We start from the raw sequence: 19185 nt of genomic DNA on the forward strand, positions 1-19185 counted from the left end.
CCCCTTCCGTTGTGAGTACGTGGCCTAACAATTTTGAATTGCTGTCAATGGTTAAGAAAGTGAGTAAGAGAAAGCACATACTGGAGTTTCCACTGTTTAAAAAAACTGAAACTCAAACAAAAATTGAAGCTTGAACAAGGAAAACATTGGATGAAAAGAAGCCTTACGCCACACAAACGCACACACTCAAACACACACACGCACACAGAATACTATGCATACGTGGACACACACAAGTAAGAATGTGTATTTGTATGGTAGGTTCTTGGAAATAGACATTCTTAGCAAATATGGATGACAGATCAATTGTAATTTATTTTCTTTTAACACTGTATCATCATAAAGAAAACTGGTATAAATGAAAAAAATCTATTTCAAATATCTACATCTAAAATTTTAGGCAGTGAAAAAGCACTTCGTTGACAAGGAGTGTGGAATAATGAATGTTAATTGTCAGAAACTGCTGAATGCCTTTTTTTTAGTTGCCACAAACAAATTCACATATCAGAACGAACAATACTGCTAAATATTCCTTTTTGTTTTTTTGATTTTTTTTTTTGATTTTTTTTTGTTAAAACGCACCGGGGAAAAGAAAACAAAAAACTGGAAATTCATACATCTTTCAAAATTTGAAATTGAAGCAATATTTAGAACCATAGATGAAGAAACACTGTGGCATTGGTGTAATATACACAATGCACTTGTTTTTTTTTATCTGTAATGTACATCAAATACTTTACAACAATGCATTAACAAAAGGCAAGAAACATCTTGCTGTACAGAGGAAACCCCAAATGCAACTTGAAGCCTAGATTCACAATGAATGAGGATATTAAACAAAGTGTGAGAAGCTGTTCCCCATAACGTATGTACGCTGCTCAGTTACTTGTGCTTAACTCTTGACCCACATCCACTGTCATGTTCTCCCTCCTTCCTTCAGCCACATTCAATATACAGCACCGAACTTCAGACTCTACAGGCCAACAGTAAAGTCGCCCCACACTGTAAAATATATATATGTATATATATATTTCTTTCTAATTACTCCCAGGTTTAGCTTTCGTATCTTTTCGCCTTCTAAAAAAGATCTCTTAATTTTTTCCATACTGGTTATCTGGGCCTTCCTATGGAACAGGCTTTAACAAACTAAATTTGCAGGAAAAAAATGTCTTGTGGTATGCATGCACATGCACAGTTCCTGGAGCTTTTGTATCTGCCCAAGTCTCAAACCCAGGAGTCGGGAGAGGCTGGATAGTGGCTTGTTTCATAGTTAAGTTCACTATAGGGACGAGCGGCTGAATAGAAGTCGACGTAGTTGCCAGTTGACTTTAGTCCCAGGTGCATGTTGTATTCGCTTGCAGGTGGACGATGATGCACTTGGTCCTCAAAGAAGGACTCATCGTAGTTTCTTGTTGAATTCTGAAACGGCTGATATGATTCATAATCTTTTCTGCTGGGCTCCTGTGGAACTGGCTGTGTTGAAACCTGAAAGATAGTAATACCCACCGCTTGTTAGGTACAACTTATTGTGGGCAACAGGATGGAAGAAGGAGTAAATCTCACTCTGTGTTTATCACGCTGGAAATCCAAGTTGTGCATTATCTTAACATCTGCTCAAGGTAGTGCATGGTAGTGAATTAGTTCTACAGCTTTGCCTTGTCATTACATTTCTTTACATTTATTTATTTAATATTATTATTAAATACACTTATTATTTAGTATTATTGCTGCTAAAGAAGCTGGCTTACTTCCAAAGTAATTAAAGCAGCACAGCTTACAGTTACTTTCATAACTATAATCCGTGTATAACTTCCTGACTATTCTGCAGCTATATAATGCAAACATTGGTGGCCAAAACTCAGCCTTGAAGAATTTGAATGGAAGTGATACACACGCCAAAGACGCTAAACATTTTGCAGCTGCCTTTGCCGCAAGTGAGATTTAGAGTGCCACTGTATCCTTAAGAACCATTTATAGTCTTCAGGGCACTGACATGAGAAAATGTCAAGCTAAGTGGCCTGAAATGTTTTCTTCTGCTACTGTTAAGCAGATCCATCTTCTTACCACCTCCTTAACTCGTCATGTTGGCAACCTTGTGCTGTTGCTACATTCCAGCAAGTTGCCTTGAAGCTGAAATATTTATGATATGCAGAAAAAAAAATCTCAGGCGGTCCCCTAACCTAAGTTTGCCATAAAGCTTTTTTCAGACAGCCCAGCGAGTCTCTGTTTTTATAGTTGGAATACTACCTTTCACTCTCTGCCACCTCTACTAAGTTTGGGCAGACGTTGTGACTGCAAAATGATACAGCCTTTCAATCCTCAAATGGTCGTCACTGGGAATATTGATGCTCAGACGTTGGTGTCAGAAGACTTTGCAGATCCTGCTGACTCTGCAAGAGTTAGTAATGCTCCTTCAGGAAGTGAGGAACAGTTGCACTGCTATGTCCCAAGCTCTGTGATATTCTTCCTAAGCATGTCTGTATTGGACTCTATGCGTAGAGTGCAAAAGGCTGCCCGTGTCCTTCAACAATCCTACAAGTGATCTTACGACGCTGGGCCCTATATTAGAACAGCACAAGGGAGCACAACTACTCTAGTTTCTATTTCTAGTACTGCTATCGAGGTGTATAGGACCTCGAGCCCCTCGATTAATGTCACATATTCAAACAAGGTGTTTAATTTTGGAGACAGGAGAAAAATTCTATACTAAGCAACCTATTTATATGCCAAAAAGTTAGAGATGGTCAATTTTTGAGTAGAAAATAGGGCACTGAGGTTTTATTTCTGGGTTCTTTTTAGCTAAAAACATTATCTCTGACATGTCAATCATAAACCTGACATTTCATTGAGAAAGCAAGTGGGAAAAGTTGGAAATTTTTTTTTGGCAGTGTTTTTTTTTCCTTTGGTTTGTTTTCGCTCAAACTCTCACCCCAAAAATCAACCTAGTTGATTCATGACTGCAGTTAAGAGTGCACCTGCTGTTACAATACCTCATACCCTTATTTTCTTTAAATATTGTGTTAATTAGGAGGGCTTCATCTCTTTAAATGCAATAAAAGCAGAAACACCTTCATGCACTGAACTGGCTCACACAAAGAAGGAATATGGTGCACCACATACTGGCTAATTAAAAAGCAAAACCAATAAAGTGAAATGGGGGCACAGAATATCAGAAACTCTCTTCACCTTAAGTTTGTGGATTAAAATTGAAATATCAGTCTTTTATATTTCAGGTAATCTAGTACAAATTTTCAGAGAAAAATCTTTATCAATTTTACTGAATATTCATTTACCTGTCTGATACTACTAATCATTTTAAGTGCTTTCCTTAAATGTTTTTTCGTCTCATTCCTCTAGTTGAAAAATGCTGTAACTTTTGCATATTACAGAGGGAAGTTGTAAAAATATTAAGGAGTTGTGATGATTAAGTATAAAGTAGCATTACACATAATGATGAAACAAAAGCCTATGGGTGCAGAAAAATGTCAGTTTCTCAGGGACTGAGTAACCCCTATACTGGAAATACCAGCTATATGAATGCCATACGTGTCAACATGGCAACTTTTTCTGTGAGCGCGTTAGCTTGGCACCCATGCTGCCAATTACATTTTTGTAATGCCCACCTTACCCAGATGTACTTACTGCTTTCCGGTTTTCAGGGACAGGACATTTTTAAGAGAGTCCCAAAGCTCTAGACCGAATGGTTTGGATGTATATAGATGAGAAAGTGTCCTTGCCGATGAAATGCTACATTTTCTCTTGCCCATGCCCCAGTGCATACATTAAAAAACAACTAAGCAAAACCCCTTGTTACAATCATGCGTCTGGAGTGACTAAAGGGCAAATCTGAGGGCTTTTGCTACACGCAAGTGTAGCGTACACATCCCTGCAAAAGATACAGGAGGTTCTTTCTCCAGGACTGTTCAATACTTGAGTTTCTGCTAGGATGCCTTAGCACGTGAGCTGCGCGGTGTCAGCAGTGGTGTTAAATTTTATGATGGCTATACTCAAGTAATAAGATGTGACCGGACTTAACCAAATTCACTGGCACAGGACATCATGAGATACCAGAGCCAGTAGAAGTGCCCATTAACGTTAGCTCGGCTTTTGTAGTCTGTGTCACACATATCCAGAACTTGAAAGGCATTCAGGTCTCAAACCCCTCTTGATTTCATGATGAGTTACAGGCTTGAACACCTTAGATCAGATAATTTTTGTGCATATGCCGTCATAACCCACTGGACATTTTTTGAAACTTGGGCTGAAATTATCCATTAGCATGAAGCATAAAGAACGTCGCTTGTTTGAAGTCAGTGAAATTGCTTGCATTTGTGCAAGCAGATGACTCAGTTCCTCTAATCTAGATTTATCAATCTTTGTGATATTTTTCTTAGTTTCCATACAAGATGTTACACTGGTCTTTTGCCATCTGGAACAGTAACATTTTAGTCTCCGTACTTACCTGGTTGTGTTTGATATCTTCAGCAGGTGCACCATACGAATTCCTGTACAAAGTTGAGATTCCAGTGTTCTGAGCTGGAGAGAGAAAAAAGGAAGCAAAAAGCAGGTTTACCAAACATACCTTTTTGGCCTCAACATCAATTCTTAAGGCTTCATTAAATACATTATACAGCTCCTGTTTCCCGTACACAAAAATCTTTAAAAGCATCTCCAGACTTCTATTTTCTCTTCCTCCCACTAAACAGTCACAATCTTTGCTTTGGTGTACATGCATGTACATGGTATACACTTACTAATGGTAACAGCTGCTATGTCATGTTCATACCAATATCTTGTGCACTTCACATGTAAATCAACAAAATTACTTCATATACAGCTTGCATTCAGTAATATATTTCAGGTTATATATAAGATTTTATATCACACATACACTAAACAGGTAACAGTCGTAAATATTGAGATGAAGAAACATTTCATTCCTTTCACTTCAGTTGGATGATGTTACACCAAATCTTGGATTATTTATCCGACACTGCTTTTGCTACATGGTGAAATTATTCATGGGAAAAGTGATTAAATGCAACTGAAAAATGAGTTATGCAAAACAGTAATATGTAGTTATACTGAAGAGGTCTGGCCAAGATAGTCTCAAATCCATGAACTGCTGTCACTTTCTTCTCAGATGTCCTACTACTAAAATGCATGGAATCATGAGCTATGAGTATGAAAGCAGAAGTAATTCTAAAGACAAGGATAACATCATACAGTTTTGCAAAAATTTATTTCCCACCCTGACCCAAAAAACCCACATAAAAAGGCTAAGGATTTTCCCTGCAAAGCTGACTTCACTGATCACTTTGATTTGGCTATCTAGCTGAAGCTTAGTTTGCTGGTAGAACTAGAAAGATTGTAGTTATTTCTCATATTTGAAAGAATCTGAGGGTAGTATTTTGTGGGGCTGCTGCGCACTGTTCTTACTGGGCATGCATTATTAACTTTCCAGACATTATAACCAATGATTTGATGCCGTCATGAGGACTCTCATTATAAAAGCACGTGCCTGAAAGTAAAAATTGAGTAGTTGTGAATCAGAGTCATCAGTGGAATTGAAACATGTTGCTCATACAACTTCTCTCAGGTCTCTGTGCAATGGTATAAAACCTGGAGGCACCAAGAGTTGCTTTTAATACCTTCACAACTCAAAACTTTTTGAGGGTGAGGACTGAGCACCGGAGCTGAAAGCTGAGTATGGGATCCATGCTAGTGACATGACTAAGAAGAACCACAGTTACTGAAGAAGTAACCACTCTTTCTTCCTTTGGCAACCTGCTAGCATGGACCCCAGCATGTACAAACTGCCTCCATCTTTCCCCCAGCCACCGCACCCTCTATGGAGAAAAGAATGGCACAGTCTTTAGTCAAAGTTGACTGTAATACACCAATTCTGATCTTCACATCTGCTACGGGTTCCATGCTGAGGGTATAATTTTTGTCAGAGTATGGTGCACTGTTCCATGTTGCTGCTTTACAGATTGCAGATGGTGTTCTTAAAGATCTCCAGCATGTTCTTGAAACAGGGTAAAGACAGGGCTTATATGGTGGGGGAATGAGCCCTAACAGCTGGAAAAAGAGATCTTTCACTTCATAACCATTAACTAATAGGGTTGAAAAAACTCTTCTTGTTTCTTGAAGAGCTGGATGCAGTTACTGAGACAGTGCATAGTCCTGTGTAGGAAATGGAGAAGAGCTCTGGAGGTCTCCAAGGAGTGCAGCAGGATCCCTTCTTTGAAGGTGGGAAGAATACGAACTCTAGTAACAGATGATGATTGGTCTTTTCCAGTGGTAGGTACTCTTAATTCTGCCTGTGTGCCAATAGGTGGTAACAGATGGAAACGATGACTGCTTGAGTAGTTTGTCTTTGGCCATAGATGTTAGTACTGAAGGGCCGATCTGCAGAGGTTCTCTCTGCTCAGGCTGCATTTTGTCACCAGACTTGAGAGATGTGCGAGACTTGACTGTTATTTCAGAGTTTTTTATATTCCAGTTGCATCCTCTGCTTTAGTGTTTGAAAATCTCCCTCCCGATGTCAGTCTTTGTTATTAGAGGAGTCTGCATCAGCATTGCCATTTATGGTACATCTCCTGAAGGCATGACTCTCAGTAGTACAACTGCCAGATCCTTCCTTGATACCATCTTTTTTATGCTGTTTTTCTGAGTTTTTCGCTTGCCCTAAAAAGTGCTAGAACAAGTTGCGTTATACAAATTCCTCTTCTCAAGATCTAAAGATACTCAGAGTTAGTGTTTCAGCTACCCATTTTGTGAAGCGCTACTTTTTGAAAAGAACGAAAGTGATATTCAATGTGTTGGACTCTCATAAACAGGGGAAGAACTTCTTGTAACCATTTTGTTTTCATGTATATAAATTGTAAGATAAGCAGGGTTGAAGTTTCATGCATGTAGGTTGTTAGTCAGGCATGACTGAACATATTCAGTCCAGAGAGGACAATACTGTTCATGCTTCACTGATGTCAAGAATAAGAGATTGGTATAAGGCGCAACATCTGAGGGTTTTATGAAGAATCTGATGAAAAATAGCAAACTGGACACATGCTAATTTATATGTTGTTCCTACAGGCAACCAGAGAGACTTTAAGGAGGGTCATGACCTTTCCATCTTTTTACAGGTATATAAAAAGGCACATGGTACATATGTGCCACTAATAGCCATGACTATTATAAAACCAGAAATAGTCCAGAGTTGGTGCATAGCTGTCCAATGCACTACTGTGACATTTGCACTGTTGTGCTCCAAATTGTCACATGCCAGATTGAAGACTTACAGTCTCCCAGATCACATATTCTGCGATGGAAAAATGGATAGTTTCAGCTTATGAAAATAGCTGCAAGGTCTCCGTTGCTGATTTCACTGCAGTGATGTGGATACAAATTCACAAGTTTAAAATGGAAAAAAAAAAGTAGTATTCTTTTCTTAACGTAATAAAAAGAAATATAATGACATATCAAATGCTTGGAAATGAATGCCAAGAGTTCAAGAACAAGAAATCTTGGCTTAGTCTAGCCGGGAGGCTGAGGTAATTCTGCCTCTGGAGGAAATGTAAGTCAAGCAATGTAGCTGCTAGCAATGCATGCAGCACCGCTCCAGTACCTGCTTCTGAACACGCAGGCGGCATCCCTGGGAACTCCATTCCCACTCTGCCATGCTTCAGTGAGCAGTTCACTCTTGCTGTCCAAAAGCAGAGGGCAAATATAAAAGAAAGAAGGGAGAGAATGAGCTAGATGAATGGACAGATATTGTGTGGTTAGTATCTGATTTTTGCTGTTAATATTGTATATGTACCATCCTAGTAAAATTATCAAACAGAGAGAAAGAGAGGTTAATGAAATAATTTTCTTTTTTAAAAAAAAAAGAGCAAGAGAAGGGAAAAGGGTACAAGGAGCAAGAGATGGAGGTTTTCCAGCAGCCACACTTCCTTACAGAGATGTGAGAATTGTAACTGCAGATGAAATGATCTGAGGACTGATGAGTGTGTGTGTGTATTTTATGCAGTATCTAAACATCAATATGTGATAGTACCGAAGAGGTACTTTTTACTAGGCAAAATTGTGAAGGTTCTAAAATGAGTACTATGATCAACCTGCAGTACTTTGCGGTTGCATTGCATGAAGAATGTTATAGAAAAATACCTTCCTTTTTCCCCCCCGTTCAGTTTTCAAGGTGATATTGGGGGGAAAAAAAAAAAAAATCATATAGTTTGATGAGTGTGTGTGTGTATTTTATGCAGTATCTAAACATCAATATGTGATAGTACTGAAGAGGTACTTTTTACTAGGCAAAATTGTGAAGGTTCTAAAATGAGTACTATGATCAACCTGCAGTACTTTGCGGTTGCATTGCATGAAGAATGTTATAGAAAAATACCTTCCTTTTCCCCCCCCGTTCAGTTTTCAAGGTGATATTGGGGGGAAAAAAAAAAAAATCATATAGTTCCCCACAGCAGTTTTCTGCAAAGCTCACAACAGCTTTGAAAATTATGTCACTCAGTGGTTTATGTGACAAAGATATCACTGACCGAAGCCGTCCCCATATATCCCAGTCACTTGATTCATGGTTTAACATTCAGCTTTCACTTCTTATAAATACTTATTCTGAACACATTTACAGACACTTGGAAATAACAAGGTGCTAGCCTTTTGCCCTCACAAACAGAGACCGATAGTAAGAAAGGAAAGCTCAGCTGGACAGGTAGTCATCCTCATCTGGTACTGCATAAGCAATTGCTGCTATAAGCAGCAGGACTCCATTTTCTAAAATTTAGTTCAAGACAGTAAATGAAAATGCTTCTGTGCCTCACAAATCTCAGCTAACAGAGATCACTACCTGTCACTACCACTGCCACCTACTGCATGGCGAAAGATGAGGTAAGGGCATGAGGAAAGATTACAGTGTATTATGGTTTCTTAAAGTAATAATAAGTTCACGTAGCCCAAGCATCTGTAGCTATTGTAACAGATGATGGTGGTTGGTTGCGTTCTGAATGTGCAGGGACTTGCAAGTAAGTTTAAATGACAAAAGTATAGATGATTGATTATTGACAACCAAAGAAAATAAATTAATCAGAAGGTGTTTCTGCTGGTGGAAGTGAAGATACAGGGTGCAGACTGTGATGTACGTATTAGTTCAGTGAGGGAACTAACAAAGTAAAAGCATGATAGCATACAGTAACTTTATCTTCCCTGTTCTGAAGGAAAACACCATGGTGTAAATAACGTTATCACATGCACTTATAGTTCCTGTTTTTTTAAAAGGAATATAATAGTTTTTGTCTTAAAAATATACTTTAGGTGATAAAATTTTATTATTGGTTATTATTTTCTACAGAGAAGAGAAGATGGATAGTAAATGTACAAGGCATCATAAACCTGTGAAGGGAAGAGGGCAATGAGAACTTTGATATTGTTCCTCTATTTTTTAGCTGTCCTTGTGAAATCAGTATAAGTTACCATCTTCAGCCAAACTGTTTACTTCACAGATTCCCCATTTTTCCCAGAGGTTTCCTGACAACTCCCCACAATGGCAAGAAGCCAACATTTCTACTTCGAAAATCCATCAAAAAACCTTCATTTCAGTCCTAGCCAAGAGGTCATAAAATTTTTGAACTATAAAAAGAGAAGAGCTTTGGAGAAGAGCACGGAGACAGTGGTGGATGAATTGGGACTACAGCCGTGGCTCTACATTCTGTGTAAATCCGCAAGTCAAAGAAAGCTTTGTGTAATACATCAGCTTGGCACAAAATACAAGAGCAGCTCAAAATACGTATACACCAGGTGGAACCTGAAAAAACATTTATCTAAGTCCCATAGGCTCTATGAACGCATTAGCTGCAATGCATTTTCTGATGCACAAAATGAAATACAGGCATTGCAATGAACTTGCTACACAAACTTACATTAGACCATCCAAATAAAGTCAAAACGTATCACAATTAAAATCACAAATACTGATTTTATATTGTTCTTTAATGAAATATTTATTTTATGAGCTACAAATATGTTACACAAATTTCATGTTGAATGTTGACGAGTGAGACTCCTTCTAACTGTCATTTTCTTTTGTTCTTAAAATGGTGCTTAATTTGAGCTCAGACCAAATGAGCAGAGATTTGGTGACCTGAAAGAGAGAGAAAGTAATTTGTTAATTTCATATTCATTTGTACAATGGTCATGTAAGATTGTGAAATATTATTAAACTTTTCAATTTGATTTTGGTTTTGATTTTTCTCACTGAGCTCAGTAGCTGGAAAAATAGTCAATAGCTCAGCATGATGCTGAGAGTTTCGAGCTTCCTTACTAAAAGCCCACCCAAAAAATCAATAAGAATAGATCAAAATACAAGCAGATATTGCTTGTAGGAAGGAAAACACTATGAAAAAATCAAAGTGGAGCAAAGGTTGCTGGGGAAGTACAAACCTCGCAATCTGAAAATTATATTGAAAGAGAAAGGAAACAACGGAAACAGGAATGGAAGAAGAAAAACACTACAGTAGAAGACAAAATGAAGAGAGATTGAGGAAAAAGAACCCCCCGCTATTTTTAAAGTGTGGAGAGAGAGAATACTATCTGCAAGGAAACACAGATTTTCCACGTGGAAACCCTTTTTTTTGTGAACCTTCTGATATAATCTGGTAGTCTAAATTTGCAGATACAGCTAGAACAAAATACTAATGTTTCTGCCTTTTCAGCCTGCTGCTCTTACTCCTGAGATTCCCTCTTCACAGATCCTTGACAAAGTGGTGAAAAAACACAGTCCTGTCCTTCACAATCACACAAGGACGGACCAATGAAGTGTTTTAGAGAACCACCTTGTGCAGTGACTATGAAAGACTCAAAATATTACAGATACATAAAATCCAGTACCTTGACTGAATCTGCTGCAACCTCATGTAGTATGCTGCACATGCCGTTCAGGACACTCCTCATTTCTGTGGTTTCCAAATGATCTTGACTGTCATTCCTCTTCTTCAGATTTTCACTGTCATGCTAATTAAATAGTTCCATATTGCATTTTCACACAAATTCAAAGGCTGGCCTTTAGGTTTTGATTACACAATAGCGTATAACACAGTAGATGTAGTATGAGTATCATCATATCCTAAATACGGTCTTGAAAGCTAGTATGGATGGCTTGACGCTGAGTCAGCACGCTACTGGTGTCCCCAGTGAGCTGAGGAACACAAAGACAGCCCATTCTGGCATCCTCTGAGCAAGACCTCTACAGAGGGCGTGGGAAAAGGTAACAGGCATTCAGAAAGTGCAGAGTGACTCCTCACTATGATGTCTGCTTGCCCTGAGGTAGCATTTGGAGAAGAGGACACCATCATGCTCGGCACTGTATAAATGTACGAAAATGTTCAACAGAGGTTATATAAGCCTGTGCAATGGTGATGGAGACCAACACATATTTTGCAAGAGAATTAACAAAGAGGTGCAGTACTAGGCAAAGCACACAAAATTTTATAGTTCCTCTAAGTGCTAACAGGTTAATGAGCTCACTAGGGGAGAGAAGCCTTCAGTGAAATCTGCAATAGACGCCATAACATACACAGAGAAAATTGTTCCATTTACATCAGCCCAGCTGAGAAAGTAACAGGGATAGACTTTACAAACTGCTACCGGATTTCCTAGGAATGACTGACGTGCAAAATAAGCTAACCGGTCCCAGAAAGCCATTCCCTGCAAAAGACAGATGTTAGGGATCACCGCACATGCTCAACCATTGCCATGCTTCAGAAACAAAGCTAGTTAATACAAGGTGGATTTACTCACTTCATTCTGAAATGAAAACAAACTTAAAAAGAAATGTAAAATTGCTTTTAGAGCCTTTCCTCTGTGAAGAAACAGGGTCTTCACAAATCATTTTCACACAGCATTGTATTCATTAAGATCAACTATTTCTTCAGTTGTATTTCTCGAGGTGGCTAAAACTTCAGAATCAACAAAAGCTGGTTGACTCTTTTCTACAGCACAGTAAACCCAGCCAAGCCTATAAAACCAGTGGTCTACCACAGCTGATTTTTATATATGCTATGCAAGCATAATCTCACCTGTCATGGTGTCTTTCCTAGAAGTGTGTTCTCCCTTATTTCCATGGTAAGTGGCGTTTGTTCCAGTTGATTCATAGTCTGTTTTTCTTTCTTTTAGGCTGATCATTTCCCGAGGTGAGGCTGGGGCACTTGCTAGATCATAAAAATGGATTTATTTTTTCTCGCTGCATATGACTGAATATAGTGTTTAACTCTAGAGTAAACATTTTAGTAAAGTTTTTATTTGTTAGCACGCTAACATTAAGCTGTTTGAAGAAACGCTACCCCATTATGGAAGAAAAGGTGCTGTTATTTCAAATACAGGACAAATGTATTCATGGGACAATCAACTCCACACATCATTTTCTCCCTGAGCGTTTTACTTGTTTCACTTACAATCAACATGTAAGATGATCATTAAGAAAAAAGTACAATAATGATTTTTCTTCTTCCCCTTTAGCTTTTTAATTTCTTTATCTTCTCAAAACCTTCTGGTATAGGCACTTCCATTTTTTTCTCAAAATGGTTAATTTATTTCTGTTGACAAGACCATTAACTTTCAGCTGTGTGGAAAAACCCTTATAAAAGGGTTTCCTCCCTTCTCTGTTGAAAATAAACAAACCCATTAAATGATTCTAATGGGGACAGGAAGAAAAGAAAGATGTTTTTCATAGAAAACATATAGCGAAGAATGCCTAACACTTAAAGGTAACTCGAATAATTTCTCTGTCTTTAAATATCTATGTATGAACAAATGCCATTAAAACAACAACTGCTACTTTAAGGTATCATTAAAACTAAATCCTTCATCACCGATACTCGCGGTATGGCTAAAAGGAGGAAAGTACGAGGTGACTAGGAGGAGAACTGGGTTTGTACTTGATTCTCACGTGCTGGAAAATGTGAAGGTGATCACTGGCACTGATCATGAAGACTTAGAGCTCGCGATGCTTTGGAAAAGGAGAAAAGCAGAGGAAAAAATAATGGCTTTCAAGTAAACTGACTTCAATACATTTAGGTATTGGTAGATACAATGCACTTTCCTTGTTGTGGAGGGCAGGGGAAGAAGTACCAGGTGAGTGGCAGAGCACCCCAGAGCCTCGTGAAGGCACAGTGGTACAAAAATAACTAAAGTGCTGATGCTTACTTCCACTCCCTCCCCTGCCTCCACCCAGATATTTGATATTGCAAAAGAACCTCAAAAGCAACAACAATGTCCTTGCTTTAAAAAAGGGGAAAAAAAAAAAAGTAAGACAAGCTCATTTGTGAAGCTTGATTGTGAGTTATGTCTTTCAGCATCTCTAAACTGTGTTACATTTTTTAGTTAAGGAGTAGAGAAGGACTTGTACTTAATTAAGGAGTAGGGAAGCACAAGTGATATTGAATTCTGCTTAGATTGATTCTGCTGGCCCTGGCCGCTGAATTTACAGAGCAAATGCGAGACAGATAGTTTTTCTTATGAAGCCATTAGAATTGGGGATTGCTTGTCAATAGTGATGTAACTCTAAAGCTGATAGTCCAGCAGATATAAAGAAACATGACATTAAATTACCAAATCAGCTAATGGCAACTTGAGTCTAATAGGGAACAAAACAGAATGCAAACCTTGAAGAAGTTGCTAACATAGGGATGCATGTTGTTTCACATACTCTGGTAATGCTTTTAAGCACTCTGGAGTTTTGAACAAAATTGACTGATAAAGACAAAGGCATCTCTCTCTGTTCCCTGTGGGAATTCTCTCTCTCCTCCCATGTGAGAACAACTGCGTTCTGGCAAGTGTAAAATCCAGAAGTGCCCTCTTTCAGAGTTTTTACTGGAAGTAGACATAAAATTATTGGTTGACATTAGACTGAAAAGTGGTATCAAGGCTTTCTGCTCTTATTCTTAAAGGACACAGAAAAGAAGACAGAGCTCTCTACGCTAGTTAAAGCATCTTATCACCAAGTCTAGGGATGGATGGGACATTGTGAGTTCATTTACTTCAACTCTTTACCCCAAGGTAGGATCCAGTATACCAAAATAATTCTTGACAGATTTTCATCTAAAACTAAAGATCTCTAATGACAGAGACCACATAACTGCTCCAAGCAGTCTGTTCCAGTGCTGTTTCCCTACTGTTCCCTGATGTCTACCCTGATTCCTTGCTGCTCATTATTTCCATTTCTCTGCTATGAAAGTAGAGAAAGTTCATGCTGTTCCTCTTTACAGCTGGCTGTTACGTGCTTGAATACTTGATGCGTACCTCTGCCCACTGCCCCCATATTGTGTCTCTCTTATTCGAGTTAAACAATTACAGTCCATTCAGTGTGTCCTTATATCCTGATTTCTCCATCTCCCGATTCATGTTCACAACTGACAAAAATCCCTAAATAATTTCTAAAGAACTTTTATCTAGCCAGAGATTCTCCTTATAATTTATTTGTAAAAGACTGGATCTTTTTTCCCTTTGGACAGTATCTCCAATTCTCAGGATCACTCTGAATTCCAATAATGCCCTTCAAGGTACATGAGTTTCTCCCAGGTTTATGTCACCTGTAAAGGTAATAGGCATTCTTTATATATTATCTGGTTCATTCATGTAACCACTGAAGAGTACTGGACCCAAGGCAAACCTCCGAGCAAAGCATTTTTCTATTTTGGCAATAAGCAATACCCATTCTTTGCGAATGGTTTTCAGTCAGTTTTGTATTTACCACACATGATATCTTCTAGACTGTTTGTTAGCTTGCCCTAGCTTGGCTATAAAAATCTTGTGTGAAAGAGTCTTATTGATTACAGTAGATTTAATTTATTGACTATTCTTTCCACAAAGCGTTTTAAGTATGTTTTAGCAGGAATTCAGGTGGATTTTATAAGAACAAATCGTATCGAACCAATGTTTGGATTTGACATGGATACTACCAGACAGACAGTAGCTTATACTACTATGTAGAAATAGCTACTCCTAGAGTTAAGCAGTATCTTATGTTCCTACTATCTTTGAGATGGTAGGAACTGTCTCAAACTATAGCTCAGATCGTGATTATTTGTTCCAGCAATTTTCTAGAATGAAGCTGAGCTGATTGGTCTGTAATTACACGGGCTCCTCTTCCTTCAGAAACAGCCACTATATTTGTCCTTTTCCAGTCTTATGATAACTGATGATGGCAGTAAGATTTAATCCAAAATTTAAGTACGTTCTTTAAGCAATAGAGTAACAGAAGTGAGGAGACAGTTCTGGCAAGAGGCAGAACTAAGATCTCAGGGCCAGACATTTCAAGTGCCTTGGACTTACAGCCAAAATGAGATTTTGGAGAAGGAAAAAAGGGAACAAGAGCCCTTTATGGACTTGTGTAATGACAGATTTTGAAAACTGAATAGCAGCTCTCACTGTACTTCTGGCTACATTTTCAAATTTCCTCAGTGGTTGTTCTGCAGGACTAAGATGCAGCTTCTAGATAATTAACAAAACAATTTTCTTAAAAACAAAACTATGGCACAATGCCGATGGCAGTAATCGGTTTGGCCAATTTTAACCCTAAACTCTTGGTATACCTATGAATGACAGCATTTGATTGAACAAGTAGTAGAAAGCACATTGAAAGGCTGACTGTTTTACTCTGTTTATCTTAGAAAATTTTCACTGGGAATGGTTTTATCTAACCAAGGTATGGTCTACCTTAGAATAAGCTGAAGGGAAAATGCCCAGATTTCTGAATAGAAAAATTAATTAACACTGCGGCATAAGTTGAGATACTTACATTAATCTGTTGTATGGATCATACAGAATTAATGGCAGCTGGTGTAAATATGCCATCAACATTACATGAAGACCTGCAGTCAATCTTTTGTGAAACTTACTTACATATGCATGTGTATGCACAATTATATACACATACACATATAATCAGAATAAAAGCTGACAAAAAATAATGTGGATCCTTCAACTTCAGCTAAGTGTGCAGAGTGGTCGTAAACGACACAGTGGTTTTCATGACTAGCAAAGTGAGTGACAAAGTTTCCTCTTGCCACAAATGGACACCGTTGCCCTGAGATCTAGTCAGGTAATCCCAATCAGGAAAACACTGCATGAGAATTCATAAAAAGTTATGGAATATTCTTTCTGCTGTAGAACTTTACAAGGTGTTAATAACAAAAATATTCCTGTTTTGAACAGATAATTCAGGTAAGAGTGAAGAATATATTTTGTGCCCTTCCACCACTGTTAACAACAAATCCGGATGCCAGTGACATTGCTTAAAGAAAGAAAAAGACCTCTGTCTTAAACTTCAGTTCTCAAAGCCAGGTCTTACCTGAGCGGTTGTTAGGAGACATGCGCACAGGAGAGATGGAGGGCGTGCGTGATGAAGAGTACGGTCTTTGCCGATCCCTTTCTATTGTTGAAGATGAGGCTACAAAGTGATACTGCGACCATCCGTCCTGCAACATCAAACATTGCGACAGCAGTCAGTGAAAACGCCATACAGTTCCCCATTTTAAGTACAGAGTATTTTCCTCTAGTGTTTTCACTACGTATACACAAGAAGGCTACCATCTTTTTCCTGCCACTGGGCGGCAAACATTCTTAGCGGTGGCAGGATACGACGTGCTGACTGTACTGACACACCAGGAGAAAAAGTAAAATGCAGAAGGTTCTGTAAAATAACACTTTTCAGAGAGACTCAAATTATGAAAACACTGAACATCTTTTTAGGCTATTTGTTTAACAGTTCTGTCTTTTTCCATGACTCTATTTTCACATTGCAAATGCCATTCTGGCTACGAAAATATTCCAAATCGTAAGACTGCTTGTTTTCATGGTGAAAATCAGTTTTTGCTTTAAATAATTTCTATTTTATAAGGAATTTTTGGAGTAAGTACATGGGGAAGCTCCAGGATTATCAAAATTATTGTGACTATTTGGGTATCTACAGTCTAGTTATATTAACTGCCCGTTTGTTCACACGTGAGGGAAAAAGAATCAATGCATTTTCCTTGTTGCATTTTTCTCCAAGATGTACAGAAAGAAATTCTATTCCTTCTTGTCATAGTTTAACCTCAGCCGGCAATTGAGCACCACACAGCCGCTCGCTCACTCTCCCCACCCCAGTGGGATGGGGGAGAGAATCAGACAAGTGAACGTGAGAAAACTCATGGGTTGAGACAAGAACAGTTTAATCATTGAAATATAATAATAATAATAGAATATACAAAGCAAGTGACGCAAAATGCAATTGCTCACCACCCACTGACCGATGCCCAGCCAGTCCCCAAGCAGCGGCACCCCGCCCCAGCCAGTCCCCGAGCAGCAGCCCCCCCTGGCCAACTCCCCCCCCCCATTTATATATTGAGCATGACATCACACGGTATGGAATATCCCTTGGGCCAGTTTGGGTCAGCTGTCCTGGCTGTGCCCCCTCCCAGCTTCTTGTGCACCTCCAGCCTTCTCAGTCGGTAGAGCATGGGGAGCTGAAAAGTCCTTGACTAGTGTAAGTACTACTTAGCAACCACTAAAACATCGGTGTGTTACCAACATTATTCTCATGCTAAATCCAAAACAGCACCGTACCAGCTACTAGGAAGAAAATTAACTCTATCCCAGCCGAAACCAGGACACTTCTATTTAAAACTGTGGTAGTGGTGATGTATTTAAAAAAAAAGAAACAAAGTAATACAAACACCAGAAACAGCTAGTTCAGAAATGAAAAAGGAGAGTTTTAATAATTCGTATTTTGTTCCTGTACCATAATATAATGCAATAATCCAAAATAATGTACTTTACATTTTTAAAAGGATATTAAAAATAGTTTGAAAGTATCATGAGAGAATAAATTGAATTTTGCTAGTGCTTTTATTAAACAACAGTATTTCAAATGTCTTAAAGTACTGATAGATTTTAACTGTCTTTATCACTGCTTAATGTTAAATCTAAATCAGTAACGGAGTTTTCTCAGTCTCGCACTGAAGGCATAAGCCTTTTAAAAATGCCTGCTTTCTCTTGGGCTCAGTGGAAATCAAGTCAAGCACCTGGCATGGCGCTAAACAAACTTTTTGCAATGAAACGCTGAATAAAAACAAACACAATATAATATTACCAAAAACCAGCTGGAATTTTCCTCTTGCTTACAGAAAAATAATTCTCCGTTGGGGTAGTACAGAATATTCCCACCCCCTACCTCAGGCTACTGCAGGCATCCAACCCTGAATCCCACCCCCTCCCACTCTGCCTTTGTCCAAGGCATCTCTCTGACTTTGTTCCCTCCACAGAAACCACAGGCACCTGGCTCTTGGAATTGCAAGAGAAAATGGCCTGAAAAATCCCCCTTCCACTAAACTTTTAAGAAAGAGAACTCAGCAAGAGTGTGACACTTTCTCTTTTAAAAACAGCAGAAGGAAAAGAAGATACTTATACTTGATGTAGAAGGAAACGTTATAAGTAAATTAGGATAGACAGATGTGACACCTAACTTCAGATTCTGAATGTCTGTACTCCTTACATAACGTGTTTGTATAAACATGCATGTATCTCAGTCGTAACTGCAAAGGAAAATAAAAGGAAGAGTGAAGTCTGGGCCATAGCTTTCACAGACCTTCCCTGCAGTTGACAGTGAGTGTTTGTCCACAGAGGTCACTCATGTTTAGGACACTTCACTGAACTGCACCTCCTATTTCATGACAGTCATATAAGAAAATACAGGGAAGAAAACCAGTTGATTAATAAAAAATAGTAAGAGTAACTTGAAAAAAGACATAGTTAAATCTTTAATACCACTTGCTTAAACCAAAATTTTCTATATCCAGTCTTTCATTTCCAACAAGCAGCTTCTACACAAGCCGCATCCTCCAACCTAGAGGATCAATGAGAACGCAAACAAAACCATCTGTAAAGCCCTAACTTCTTAATGTTAAATCAAATGGGAAATGATTAGAAACTTTTCAATATATATACATATATAATATGTATATATAATACATATATATATTTAAAAATAACTAATAGTTTATAGTTGTAATTATAATTAATAGCTTAAGTCCAATAATCTTATCCAGGCATCAAGACTGTAAATAACATACTTAGCGTTATTTTTACATCTCCTGTTAATAGTAACTTGCACAGTGATTTCTCTCCTAAAAAAATGAAGTA

The 19185-nt window shown here is 38.3% G+C and overlaps 1 protein-coding gene across 1 annotated transcript in view; it reads right to left on the reverse strand.

The window, feature by feature from the left end:
* Positions 1–330: 330 nt before the first annotated feature.
* Positions 331–19185, reverse strand: part of CTNND2 (catenin (cadherin-associated protein), delta 2) — a 573271-nt gene continuing 554416 nt past the window's right edge. Inside the window, exons 17-20 of the mRNA XM_009325000.1 lie at positions 16355–16481; positions 12084–12215; positions 4463–4536; positions 331–1485 (exon numbers count right to left, since the gene is read on the reverse strand). Of these exons, the coding sequence (XP_009323275.1) occupies positions 1225–1485; positions 4463–4536; positions 12084–12215; positions 16355–16481 (594 nt within the window). The 3' untranslated portion in view covers positions 331–1224. The remainder of the gene's footprint in view (positions 1486–4462; positions 4537–12083; positions 12216–16354; positions 16482–19185) is intronic.

Source organism: Pygoscelis adeliae, unplaced genomic scaffold, assembly GCF_000699105.1.
Source record: "Pygoscelis adeliae isolate BGI_AS28 unplaced genomic scaffold, ASM69910v1 Scaffold86, whole genome shotgun sequence".
Classification (NCBI taxonomy): Eukaryota; Metazoa; Chordata; class Aves; order Sphenisciformes; family Spheniscidae; genus Pygoscelis; species Pygoscelis adeliae.